Genomic DNA, 13346 nt, shown 5'->3' on the forward strand with positions numbered 1-13346 from the left:
CGCTAGCCAGCGTCTCACTTCACCACGTGAGCCAAATCGCCTCAGCACGAATACGAGAATCGTGCAGTCTTCTTCATGCATCGTAGGAAAGCCAGCGGTAAAGCCCTGTTCTTACAGGCCATTTCCGAGCTATGTTCTCTCTCAACCGCGTGCGCCCCTCACTCCGCACTCGTGTCTTCCTCCTCTACGAGCTGCTTCCCCATCCTCTCTGATCGCCTGCCTCCTATGCCCTCTTCTAATTTCTCCACCAACGTTACGCCCATCAATCAACAGCCTCGGGAGCGTGACTTTGCCCATGTCGGGGCTTCTTGCCTTCTTGGTTATGTTATAAAAATGCAATTCTTCCATGGTTTGTAAAACAAAAACAGAGGGAAAAGTCACAGGGGGGTAATTACATACTGGGAGAACTTATCCTTAATCCCGATCTAATTAACACTGCACCACCCCCCATGTGGTGACATGTAACACTTAAGCTCACAGTTTCCCAACTGAATTACATTGAGATGTCTCCTACACGTCCATGGACCAAGTAGCTCTATTCAATCCTAACTTTCCTATTGAATTCCTCCATCTACCCCCACAACTGTAACAATATATATATATATATATATATATATATATATATATATATATATATATATATATATATATATATATATATATATATATATATATATATTCATCCTGTCGCAGCCAACGTGTTGCCCTCAATGGAGTTCTTTCATCCCCTCTTCCTGTCCAGGCTGGAGTTCATCAAGGCAGCGTTCTGGGCCCTGTTCTTTTTCTGGTTTTCATCAATGATCTCTCTAGAAAATCCTCTTTATCTCTTTGCGAATGACTCCACCCTCTGCTGTACCATCTGCCATCCCTCAGACCGGCAAGTAGCAGCTTCTTCGCTCACTGCAGATCTGGATAAAATCCCAAACTGGTCCAACACGTGGAACATGTCCTTCAATCCTGACAAATCTCAAACTCTCACTATGTCTCTCCGAAAGGACCGTTTGGAACCACCCCTCCCCCAACTACTTTCTCAACAATCCTCTGGAAGAAGTCCTTTCATTCAAGCTTCTGGGTCTCACTATCTGTCATGATCTTTCCTGGGAAAGCCACCTTTCCAACCTGGCCTCCAGGGCCAGTTGCCGACTGGGAATCCTCCATCGTGCAAAGTCCTTTCTCGGCCCACCTGAGCTGTCCTCATTCAAAGCTTTTGTCCGCAGCCTGATGGACTACTGCTCTCCCCTTTGGGCTGGTCCTCCTGCCTCTCACCATTATCGGCTTCACGCTGTGGAAACCAAGGCATTTCAGATCATTGGCATCTCTCACTCTCTCACTGCAATCAGGTCGGTGGTCTTTCTGTCTTCTACCATCTCCTCTCCGGTTTCGCATCCCCCCTCCCCCCCTCCCGCTCTGTCTGCAATTTGTCCCCATCATATTTCCACAGGGCGCTCAAGGTCCGCCAACAACCCCCTTCTGGAAAAACTACCAAAATCTTGAATCACTGCCCTCCTTCACTCTTTCATTCTTCTTTTTTCCCCACCTGTGGAATAAACTCCCTCACTCTGTTCAATCCCATTCTTCCCTCTAGGTCTTCAAAACAGCTGTTTACCACGATCTTTTCTACCCCCATTAATCCACTTCCTTCAAATTCCCTGCTTTCCTTCCTGAAAGTCCAATGTCCATCTTGTATTCCCCATGTTCCCCGCCCCATCCCTCTCCCTTCCACAGATCTAATGTCTCTGTTCCCCACTGTTTTGTCCTTCCCACTCCCGCCCCTCTTGTCTCATGCCCCCCTTGCTGTGCGTTGTGTGTTTGCTCTCATACGAGCCTCGACCAAGGTATACAATATATATATATATATATATATATATATATATATCCAAAAGGAGTTTGTGTATTATTTACTGATTGCAATACCATTCCCTGGCACAAATTAATAAAATAATAAGCATGATAAGTGAGTTATTTACACATAGTGTGGTATACACAAATTGTCATTTTCTGGAAATATCCTGGTCACAGCACCAATGTAGCATGATGTTGTGGTTGGAATTACCACCTTTGTGTACCATATGGTAACTAACTCGTCCCAAAGAGTCATCGGGTCACCAAACTTTTAATAATTTGAAATAAATATTGCCAAGAGTGAAGCATTCCAATTTTAATTGGAAAATTGGCGAGAATCGTAATTTGAGGGCCATTGTGTAAAATGGAGCACGTACTTGTCAATATGTGCCAAATAAGATTGCAACTGGTATCAGCATGTTGGGAAAGGGTTCCTGGGACAAATTATTGATGAATAATGCTATTTGGGTGCACGATGTCTTTAAACAATTAAATGTAAAACTATACGATTGAAAAAATAAATGAATTATAAAGTTCGTTTTGAGCGGCTTTGGGCGTTATTTATATTACATTTGAAAGTTCATATTGTGGACATTATATTTATCAATGGTGCATAATTTTAATACCGTTATATGAGGAATTTAATATCCTTGCCAACAAGATACAAAGCTGCTTTTGTTAAAATACTTGTAATACATTCTTTATACACCATAAACTGACAATGATCATATGACGCCATACATTTTGGGTGAAAAATCTGGCAATTGGTGACCTTAGGGGTATGGTTGTATATGGGGTGATAAACAGAGAAGGAAAAGAGACACACACTGCTATCACACATTTTCCATCTCTGGGGACCCCAACCTTGCTAAAAATCACACCAAAATCGAATCATATATGCACAAATGGGACAGCAGCACTCCATGACAAAGGCCTTGCAAGCTGTGAGTTCTGATCTTTCAAAGAATGATTTGGAATGATGAAGTATTGCCTTTTGAAGGCCAGCTTTGCTTTAGGTCTGTCCAGGAGAGGTCATGTTGGTCTCAGCTTCTCATCGTTGTCTCAGCTTCACAATTCACCTTACTCCCTCTGACTGGTGCCGATGATGAAAATTTTGGGGTCTGGCTCAAGGGGTAATTGTGGGAGATCCTAATAATGTTGAGAGTTTTAGAATCCACAAATTCCAATTGGAACAGATGTGATGCTGAAGCACAAGCACGTATGGGACAGCAGTACTCGATGACAAAACCTTGTAAGCTGTGAGTAGTTCTGTACTGCTGTTTAAAAGAATGATGAAGTATTGCCTTTTGGAGGCCAGCTTTGCTATAGGTCTGCCCAGGAGAGGTCATGTTGGTCTCAGCTTCTCATCGTTGCCAGCCCAGCCCCACGAGTGCACCAATGTGTATTATATCTGGCTTCCTTCTTGGCACTACGGTGCAGTAATTGGTCTTTATTTTGATCATAGATGTCCTCACATTCGAGTTGTACGTAATTATAGAGGTACTTGGTTGAAGCAAAAAAAAATTAAAAAGTAACATAAAGTGTAATACTGGCTAACAGCAGGTGGTGTTTGTGACCAACGTTAGCGCATTATGTATGGACAGACAGACAGAAACAAACGGACACAAATGCAACACCCTCTCCTCTGGCGAGGGCAAACAAAGAACCCAAACACTATGAGAGTAAAATATTTTTTCGTGTGGAAAGGCAGTACAACAGATGTGTGCAAGTTACTTGTATTCAAGAAAAAGCAGGAGTACATGCAAATAAAATGACTGCACTATTAGCAGAACTTGTCGTATGGCTCTTTATAAACAGTGTATAGTCATGTATTAAATGTACTTGCTCTTCAAAGGCATTTATTTCATTTGGCTCGATGACTCCCATAATCACCTGCACAATGGAAATTCAGGTTATAGGAGGAATCACAAAAAGAACTAGGGCACTCGGTCGAGCACATACCTCAGCCACGCAAAGCCTGATCCACAAGAACATATCGGGCCCAACACATTTTTCAAATATCATGCTGTATATAGTTTTTGGCCCCATCTCTCAATGGTGAAGAATCACTTTTAAAATTAAATAATTATCGCACACAGATCCGGGTTCAGGTCTTCACAAAAATCGAATCAATTCGTCCTTGTCACACACCCAATTTGTCCTCCAAGTTTCATCCGAATCCGTCCACAACTTTTTGAGATATCGTGCTATATATTGTTTTGGCCCAATCTCTCAACGGTGAAGAATCACTTTAAAAATTACAGTAATCGGATTCGGATCTGGATCTTCACCAAAATCGAATCAGTTCGTCCTTGTCACACACCGAACCTGTCCACAACTTTGAGATACCCTGCACAGAAACAAACAGAAAGGGCTGAAAACATAACCTCCTTCACCTTCGGTGGTGGGGGTAAAAATTCAAACTGTTAAGAAAAAGTTCATCTTTCTTTTCATAAAACAGCATTTGGTAAGTCCTGCAAACTCAAAAGCCTCACTATGAAATGTTGATTTCTCATAATATTCAAATACAAGGTTAATGACTACATTCTTTGATTAAGAAACTTTATTACCTTCGCATTCTGCGAAAGGTTATGTTTTGTTCGGCGTGTATTTATTTATTTATTTGTAATCTTGTGATTCGTATAACTCAAAAAGTATTAAACCGAATTGCATGAAATTTGGTGGGATGATTGGTTATTAGCCAGGAAGTATTCGATTAGATTTTGGGATCGTTCGGGTCAAAGGTCAAGGTCACGAAAAGGTCAAAGTCGTCTTTTTACGATAACACGGTCAATTTTTATTCAATTTGCATGCAACTAACGCCAAAATGTTCAGAATTCAACGCCTCATCTTGTGATATGCAATATGACACAATGACGCCCATACTCTTGTTACCGGTTAGGGGTCAAAGGTCAGGGGGGTCACGACCTTGAAAAATATGCGGTTTTTGTCATAACGCTGTCAATTCTTGTCCGCTTTTCATGAACCCAGCACCAAAATGTTCAGAATTTAATGCCCAATCTTGTGACACAATGACGTCATAACACGTCACCGGTTGGGGTAAAATGTCGGGAGGGGGGGGTCACGCCCTTGAAAAATATGCGGTTTTCGGCATAACTCAGTCAATTCTTATTCGATTTGCATGAAACCAGCATCAAACGAGATTACCTTCTCTTGTTGAAACATTGTATTCACCGAGCTTGCGAGTGAAGACTCGCCAAAACGACGTGAGTTGATTGTTGTTTAGTCCGTAGCCCCCGAAAGTCGGGGGGGGGTCATGACATTATAGATATGTGGTTTGTGTCATAAGACCATTCATATGAAACCAGTTCCCCACACTCATACCAAGAACAAAAAAAGTAGCGGCGGCGAAGGTATGCGCTCTATGAGTGCCCGTTCTAGTTTACCCTGTCCCAACGTAGCGAAACTAAATTCACAATTTCAGTAAGGTTATCATAATGTGTAAAAACCTTTTCCAACAAAAGAAATTCAAACATCTTTGTTGTTTTACATGTTAATGGCGTAAACGGGTTATTGGTGAGGTTCAGCGACATGGCTGCGTCCCCAGCAAATCATGCTACCCGCAGCAATGTGCTACATATAAGAGGAAGAATAAGAATAAGCAGCTGATGAGGTTGAGTGAAAAAAAACAACAAAAAACATTAAAGTTCCAAAATATGAGGCAGAGTCTGAAAAGGAGTGTAAATATTGGACTACAATGATGCTATTTAAAAATAAATAACTAATCTAACATGGATCTTTTATGACAATTCACCAAAGATTTAAAAAATAATAATAATAATAATAATAATGTAACCGATTGAAACAGAACTTCCAATGAAGCTTTCGGTTATTGCACATAATTACCCAAGTTAAGTTTTATCGATAAAAGAGGCATGGACAAATGCAGAAGGATCACATTTTAAAGTATGGTTGTGGAAAGTATTTTTGCAAAAAAATTGCAGCTTGTATTAGCATATATTTCATAGAATGTCATACAAGAGTCAAATGAATTCCCAAAACAGGAAAACAAATTTATGTTTATGGTGAATTGTCACAAGAAATGCACAATTTTTTTTTTTAATACAATCAAGAGCACAAAGGAGACTAATAATTTTTGGGGAACAAAATGCTGCAATTAACAAAAAACTCCAATATAGTTGTCTGATCTTTCAAAATAAACACAAAAAAGAGGGGAAAAAAAAACACATGGCAGTATCCTTTCAGAGGTGGCGTTCAAGTCCGAGAAACCTTGACACGGATAGCCAGCGTGCCTTTTTGAGCAAACACGCGGCTAAGGTCAGCATCAAATGCGAGGCAGTCTCCCGAAGCGAGGACAGCTTGTACACCATCACGCACGGAATGCACCGGCGCATCCCAGCACAGCCGCCTACGCCCGCACAACCCCTCGGCACATAGTTCCAATTGGTAACCGTAGGCTTGAGCTGTCTCTGGTTCTGCCAGCATCAACACGGCGGCTTGGAAATGTTGCAGGCCAACCGAACGAGCAGTAGTCATGCTCATACCTGTCTGTATAACATTTGCTGGTTGTCGTGGACATGGCTGTGCAATACCAGGCCTTCTGTCGCTCTGAAGAGGTCCATCAGTTGGCCTGTCATGCGGACTTGTCCCTGATGCAGCACTTAGGAGGTTCAGGGCACGAAAAGAAAATGTAGCATCGCAGCTTCGGACCGGACGGTGAGCAATTTCTCCTGGCCAACATGGAGGTCGGTTCTCTTTCTCAAGCGCAAGTAGAAAATGGTGTCCAAAACATGCCTGAACTGAAAGCCAGCCAGCGGAGCCAGGAATATCGACACCAGTTGCGAGAAACACAGTTTCTTCCCCCTGCAACATAATACATACATGCAAATTGTGAATCATTAAAAATAAAACTGTGCATATTTTAAAAACGAGCTTCTGCCTCATTATAGAAGTCAAATGCTCATTAACTTGGTGTTATACTGCTTGTGATGAAGTAAGTGATCATGAAGACCAAGTTCATCATGGGGTGCAAGACCTTCATATTGAGTTCCATGGAGAATGGCTCTCCACTTTGGGGTGGTGCTCCTGCCTCCCACCTTGCTCCTCTTGTGGTGAATAAAAACAAGGGCTTCAGCACCATTAGAATCTCAAGAAAAGACAAGGATTCCCAAGGACTGTCACTCCCACTGGTGGCAAGTTGGTGAGCTCTATTTTTTACCAGTTGACACACCCGGCCTTCCTTCTCCTATCCTTTCCTACCTCCGCCTTCCTCAAGCCACCCCAGGTTGCATGCATTCCTCAAGAAACCACCACCTGCTCACACTCCCAAAATGCAGGCTGGTTGCCCATTAATTTGCCCCATTATTTTTTTGATTGCGTCATACTCTCCAAATGTCTATTGCTTCATCCTCACTTCAGTCTTCCAAATGTGCTGCCCATCATATCACTACCTCATGAACTTATCCATGCAAATCCATGATCTCTTCTTTCTACCCAAGCTTTTTATTTCGCATTCTTTCCCTGTCTGGGCCATTGGTACGCATTTTCATGTTGTTCCTATTTTCCTCCTTTTGTTCACTCCAATACCCTTTGGTAGTTTGTGAACCTGCTGCTCTTTGTTGATCAGATCCTCCATAACTCAAGATCCTTGTACCGTATTTAAAATAAAAAGACATGCAAAACGGAAGGTAATGTCCTTGTGACAAACCAAGGAGGATTTAAGCGACTTGACAAGGGTCATGACAGTGGAAGCACAAACAACTTGGATAACCCTCAAGGAAGTGAGTAAGCTGATGGTGTATATCAACAATTGTTTTCAAGTCTTCACAGAAAAACTGGGAAAAGATATCAATTAAAAACTCCTTCACGGTTGAACCAAGAGACACACTGACTCTTTTTGCATGGATCCTGACCATCAGGATATGCCTGTGATGTGCATATTTAATAAACCTGACCAACACCACCCTGTTTGTGATCCACACATGTAAATCTGGAGAGGCAGCCAGACAATTGCAATTAAAAGAAGTATGAACTCCTGCAGCTATGTGCAGCAGAAGATAGTACTGCCGAAGAAAGCTCCCCTACATGGTCAGTAGAAATCTCCGACAGGGTAGGTTGTACTGCAGTGTTGTTGGCACAAGAACACAGTCTTGCATTCTCAATGAATGGACAAGCTCACACAGGGTTACCACGATCCAGGAACACGTGGGGAAACATATAGAGCACCACTGCCAATGTTTGTAGACAGTTAATAGATTGTATAGGAAGCCACAGTTGTGCAGCACATTCAAAATGCAGATATGGTCCTCATTGGACAAGATCTCAAGGTATGCAGAACAACAATGAGCAACGTGAGAAATCGAGCAACTTGGAGCAAGACGCCCTCGAAAGGAAAGCTGGAGCAAAACCCTCCTCCCCTCTTATAATATCCTCAGGTTGTGGTCCCAGTTCAGGATCTCAGTTTCATGTCAACCTGAATAGCAGTGTGTATGTATTAATTTCCATAATTATTTCATATACTCTTGCATTGGAGGAGGTATGTATTTTTATTACTAGTACTACTACGACTACAACTATGACGACCACTAATTTAACTACCATTTTCCCATATTAGGGGATTGGTCAGGGGTACGTATTCTGCAGATGATTTGCTTAGAACATATTCTGTAATTAGGGACTCGTTAGGAAATGTTGGCCTGTTCTTATGTATGCCGTGAGGGGTGGTAGCATTGACGTAGACACTAAGAAGTTGGAAAGCGTTATTTGTTTTGTCCTCTGTGAACCAGGCAGGGTGGTACCAGAGGTCATATTTTTTGGACGTGTTTGCATCCCACGTGTGGCGTTTAAAATCTCCCCGTGGCCCCCGACGGTTTGGGAATCACAGGAGACGACACCGCATTCGCACGGAATCATCCAGGAGGCGGCAACGTGCCCGCTCTTTCACTGGTGAGGAAAGGATGCGTGGGCACGGCCATGGGGGAGATGATTAAAAAGGACCACCCACGGGGGTGGGAGATCAGTTTGGGTGAGCGAGTTGGACAAAGAAGCTCGTGAGTTGAGCTGGTCTGTTGGGAAGGACAAGTTCCTTCTCTCTCTCCTCATTCACGTAACTGGTGTCAATTACTTCAATCATTTATTATTATTTACTGTACAAAAATCTACAAACTGTTTCCTGCATATTTTATTTGTGGAAAGTGGATATTACTAGCAAATGATGATATATGTACAGCAACAACAACAAAAAACTTTTTCAATATCCTCAATAATGTTTGTACTTAAACGTAACAAAATACTAAAAATTTGACCGACTTGCTTATAAGCTGTTAAATATTTTCTGTCTCAAAAGTAAACAAAAGTCTCCAAACATGTAAAGGTGTACCTGAAGGGTGGCTATTGTATAGTGCTGAGAGAGCAGGTGAGCCAATATACTGAATGTAGGTCCTTCCCACGGACATTCAGAACCAGGGCAGGGGCACGGCAATGGCCGGGCAGAGCACAAAGCTTCATGGGCTGCTCTCTCTGCACCTGAATTGGGGACAAATCGGCACCCCGATGGTGCAAAACGACACAGTGCGAGGGGATGGTTGGTATTCAAGCGACGTTTAGTTGTCTGTGGCACCAGATTGCTCAGGATGGGGCTTGCTTCACGACGGGATGGTAAAGTTTCTGATGGGGGTGGTTGGTAGGAAATAGGTGGGAAATGTGCATTAGTGGAAAAATAGTGGAATATGCCCTTTGCAATTGTTATCGTTTCATGGATTAAAGAAGCACCAAGGCGTTTAATGTTTGTGAAATTAAGAAAAGCACAACATGTTCATTCATTGCACTAAAGGATACCACAAGTACAAGAATGGACAATGACCCTACAGATCTGATAGGCTGAAGAAGGTCGGAAAATGTAAGCACGCATGCAACCACAAGATATGAAAATGTGGGGAAAATAATAATAATAATAATTATAATAATAATAATAATAACAAAATAATGTCTCATCATGCCAAATGGAGTTTCTAACAAATTCTCACTTTCATCCGTCTTAGGTCCACTATCCGATTTCTCTCCATCTCACCTTTCCGTCTCGACGGTGCATCACCAGGTCACTATTGCCCGTCCAACCCTTCTCTTCCCGTCAGGTTCCAAGAGAATATTGCCCTTTTCGTTACGTTTTCATCCTTCACATCACATGCCCGATCCATCTCCTCTTCCAAATTTTGATGGCGTTTCTGATGTTATTCCTCCCTAGTAATGTTTCCACCTCCTTACGAGTCATCGTCTGTCCAGAAGATTCTCAGGATTTTCTTATGGCTGCTGTAGGTGAAACAATCCAGTTTGTGTGCTGTTCCTTTGGTGATTTTTCCAGGATTCACATCCAAATTGTAGGAGTGACTTCACGTTGCGGTCAAAGATCCTCACATTGGTTTTGTACGTTTAATTTTAATCCCATTTGCAATATATACTCCTGTAGTCTATTTAAATTCCCCTACATACTGTGACATCAGTGCAAAGACCGACATCAGGCAGATGTCATATGCAAAACCGAGTTCCTCCAGCTGTTCATAATACAGTAGTCCCTCAACGGTATCTCATTCCTTCTCTGTTCAGTTCGCAACACCCAGTCAGACACCAGTCAGAAACAGCAGTAGAGACAACATGTAACCTCGTCTAACCCCTGTACTAACCTCAAATACGGGTGGAAACATATTGTTGCAAATTACACTGCATTTGTATCCATTGTAGGTAGTACTCGTCATCCATTCAAATATCAAGTACTCCAGAGACTCATTATCTTCCACCTTGCCTCTCTCCCCAAACTTTTTAACGCCTTTACAAAATCAATGATTGATAAGTTAAGGCTTGCATTCTACTCATCGCATTGCTCTTCTATTGCTCTTAATTTGGCGATCTGATCCCTTCATCGTCCATTTATACAACTCCAGCTTGTTCTTTCCTGATGGTACTTGTCAACATCCCTCTGCATTCTGTTCAGCATCATGGTACCTTGCAAAGCAATTTGCTGGCAATGCATAGCAGGGTCACTCCTCTCCAGATGCAATAAGATTTATGACAACAAGAAAGATTGGATGCTTCACGGAAACAAATACCATATCTCAGTAAAAAAAATTCTCATGTAACAAACTATGCACACACAAAGAACTTTGGTGCAGGAGGAGGCTATTCGGTCCCTCATGCCTGCATTGCACTAACCCACAGCATCCATCACCCATCCACACACAAGCTCCCTACAAGTCCAGCCAATAGCCCCATATCCTTCTATATCCAATGCATTCAGGTACCTATCTAATTCCCATTTTAACCGAGCCACACCCTCCACTGCCACTACCTTTCCATGCACTGTAACCACTCTCTGACTGAAAGATTCCCACCTTAATACTGTCCTAACTCTCATGTTCTTTACCCTATGGCTCCAGGTGAAAAACTCCACACCACCCATCTTGTCCACACCCTGCGTTATCTTAAACATCACCATCAGATCCCCTCGTAATTGCCCCTTTTCTGATGTAACAAGTCCCGTCTTCATCGCCCATTCCTCATCGCTTAGTCTAGCATGTCCGGAAATCAATCTAGTCACTAGTCACTCTCTGCTGAACCATCTCTATGGAAACTATGTCCTTCCTCAGAAGTTTGGGGTCTGTGACCTATTAGTTTGGGGTCTGTGGCTCATAAAGGATGAACTGTTGGCCAAAATTATCCACAAACTAGTGGGCAGGGCCTGTTATTTGACTGAAGCTGGTACGGGCAGGAATTTGCCCGCTCTTCGTTGAACTTGATACTGTGGGATCTTGAACGTCCACAAGCAGCCAATGCTGTTTAGACGGGTCTCCATGTAACGTCCATCCGAGGGACGGCGCACTCATAGATGCATTGCACCGTCAGCGGGTCGGGAATCGAACCGAGACGTGTCGGCTCCAAGGCAAGTGCACCACTTCTGAGCAACCCTGCCAGCCTGGCTTGATGACTGTACTGCTGACAAATAATTTAATGCAAATTACAGTCTCAAATATATAGTGTGAACATGTTATTTATCACACTAATGAAAATAATTAGATCACATTTACTGAGTCCAGCAAATTCTGGGAGTATACCGTAACTCAATGCTGTTGCCAAGGCAATGCAAGTGTGTTAAATGCTCACCAGATTATCCAGAAGAGTTATTTAATTGACATTTTCCTTCGGCTCCTGTTATTTGTGTGCCTCATAAAACAGCCGTGCTGTTGCCGCCAGCGATCAGACCCTCGAATTACAAACTCGATGCAAGTTTGTTATCAGTTCAGTGTGTGCGAGACAACTGGCACAGAGTGTCTGATATGTGTATCGATTGAGGTTTGTGGGAAATCATGTATTCCTAAACATAACCCAAGATGAAAAAGATAATAAAGGAGATTTTTGTCTCCATCTATGTTGCTGCAATCGTTTGAGCTGGGTGAGAAGAGGTGTGGTATGTGCGTGTTGTTATCTACATATGGGGGTTTCAGAAGGTGGAACAGAGCCCAGCCAGGTCTCAACGTATCCACCTCCGTGTGTGCACGTTGGTCGAGTGTGACTTGCCGATGGGGCAGCAGGCCTCGGAAACAGCCGACGGAAGCTCCAAAGTTGCTCCCACAAAAGAAGGTCGAGATGGAGCCATCCCTAGATAACGAATCGGAAGCACAAGTTGAAAACACAAACTGGGAAATACGGAATACTGTAGTTCATGGTACAGTTCACACGAAAACAGTCAAAACAGCCGAGTTCATTTGCATCCACCATTCATTCTTTAAAGAAAACTAAACCCAGAATTCAAGAACACAATGATTACATTTTCAGATGTTGCACTCTCAGATGTATCCAATTATGATATGCATCTGATGGGATTTTGAAGACACCCACCATATAAACACCAATCTAAAATCCCCATACCCACCCTGTACACACCAATCTGATCAGATCCACCTTGTACACACCAATCTGATCAGACCCACCCAGACCCCCACATCAATCTAAATTACTCTGCCAATACCAGAGCATCTACAGTTTTTGAAACTAAAGTGAAAGCCCCATTTACCCCACCTTACTTAACCCAACCCCCTTGCTTGTGGGTTGCTGTTTCTTTTATTCTCCTTCTTCTTATCCCATGCTTTTTGTCAGTTCTAAACAACCTTATCTGTTTGAAATCATAAAAACACAATGGATCTAGTAGATCGACTCTGCTTATTCTTATGTATCTTGTTATATCAATGTTGTGTTCATTTTTTTCCACCCTCTCACCATTTAATAACATCACCTCTCAACTTGGAGTGTCACTTAAGCCACCAAATATAAAACTGGTCAATGTTCAAAGCTGTACTTGTTTGTAAATGAAAGAACAATTTGGAGAATGTTGCAAGTTGTTTGAGTGGGATTTGGATAGGTTTGGGCTCATTTTAGCAGATTAAAAAAACATGATAAAACAATGAACTGTCAATAGTACTACTACTACAACTACGACTACAGTCCCAATTATTCTCACCTTCATGTGGGATTGG

At 42.4% G+C, this 13346-nt stretch overlaps 1 protein-coding gene across 4 annotated transcripts in view; it reads right to left on the reverse strand.

Annotated features, from left to right (window-relative positions):
* Positions 1-3564: 3564 nt before the first annotated feature.
* The window catches only part of LOC147023516 (E3 ubiquitin-protein ligase SIAH1A-like), a 21449-nt gene continuing 11667 nt past the window's right edge, over positions 3565-13346 (reverse strand). For 3 of the 4 annotated variants that reach the window (XM_085888997.1, XM_085888995.1, XM_085888996.1), the window contains exons 3-5: positions 12391-12471; positions 9203-9489; positions 3565-6687 (exon numbers count right to left, since the gene is read on the reverse strand). In XM_085888997.1, the coding sequence (XP_085745123.1) occupies positions 6079-6687; positions 9203-9489; positions 12391-12471 (977 nt within the window). In that variant the 3' untranslated portion in view covers positions 3565-6078. Of the gene's footprint in view, positions 6688-9202; positions 9490-12356; positions 12472-13346 lie in introns of all 4 variants that reach the window. The other variant, XM_085888998.1, reaches the window with a different exon arrangement.

Source organism: Eptatretus burgeri, chromosome 7, assembly GCF_056783735.1.
Source record: "Eptatretus burgeri isolate ZD-2024b chromosome 7, Ebu_testis_v1, whole genome shotgun sequence".
NCBI classification, from domain to species: Eukaryota; Metazoa; Chordata; class Myxini; order Myxiniformes; family Myxinidae; genus Eptatretus; species Eptatretus burgeri.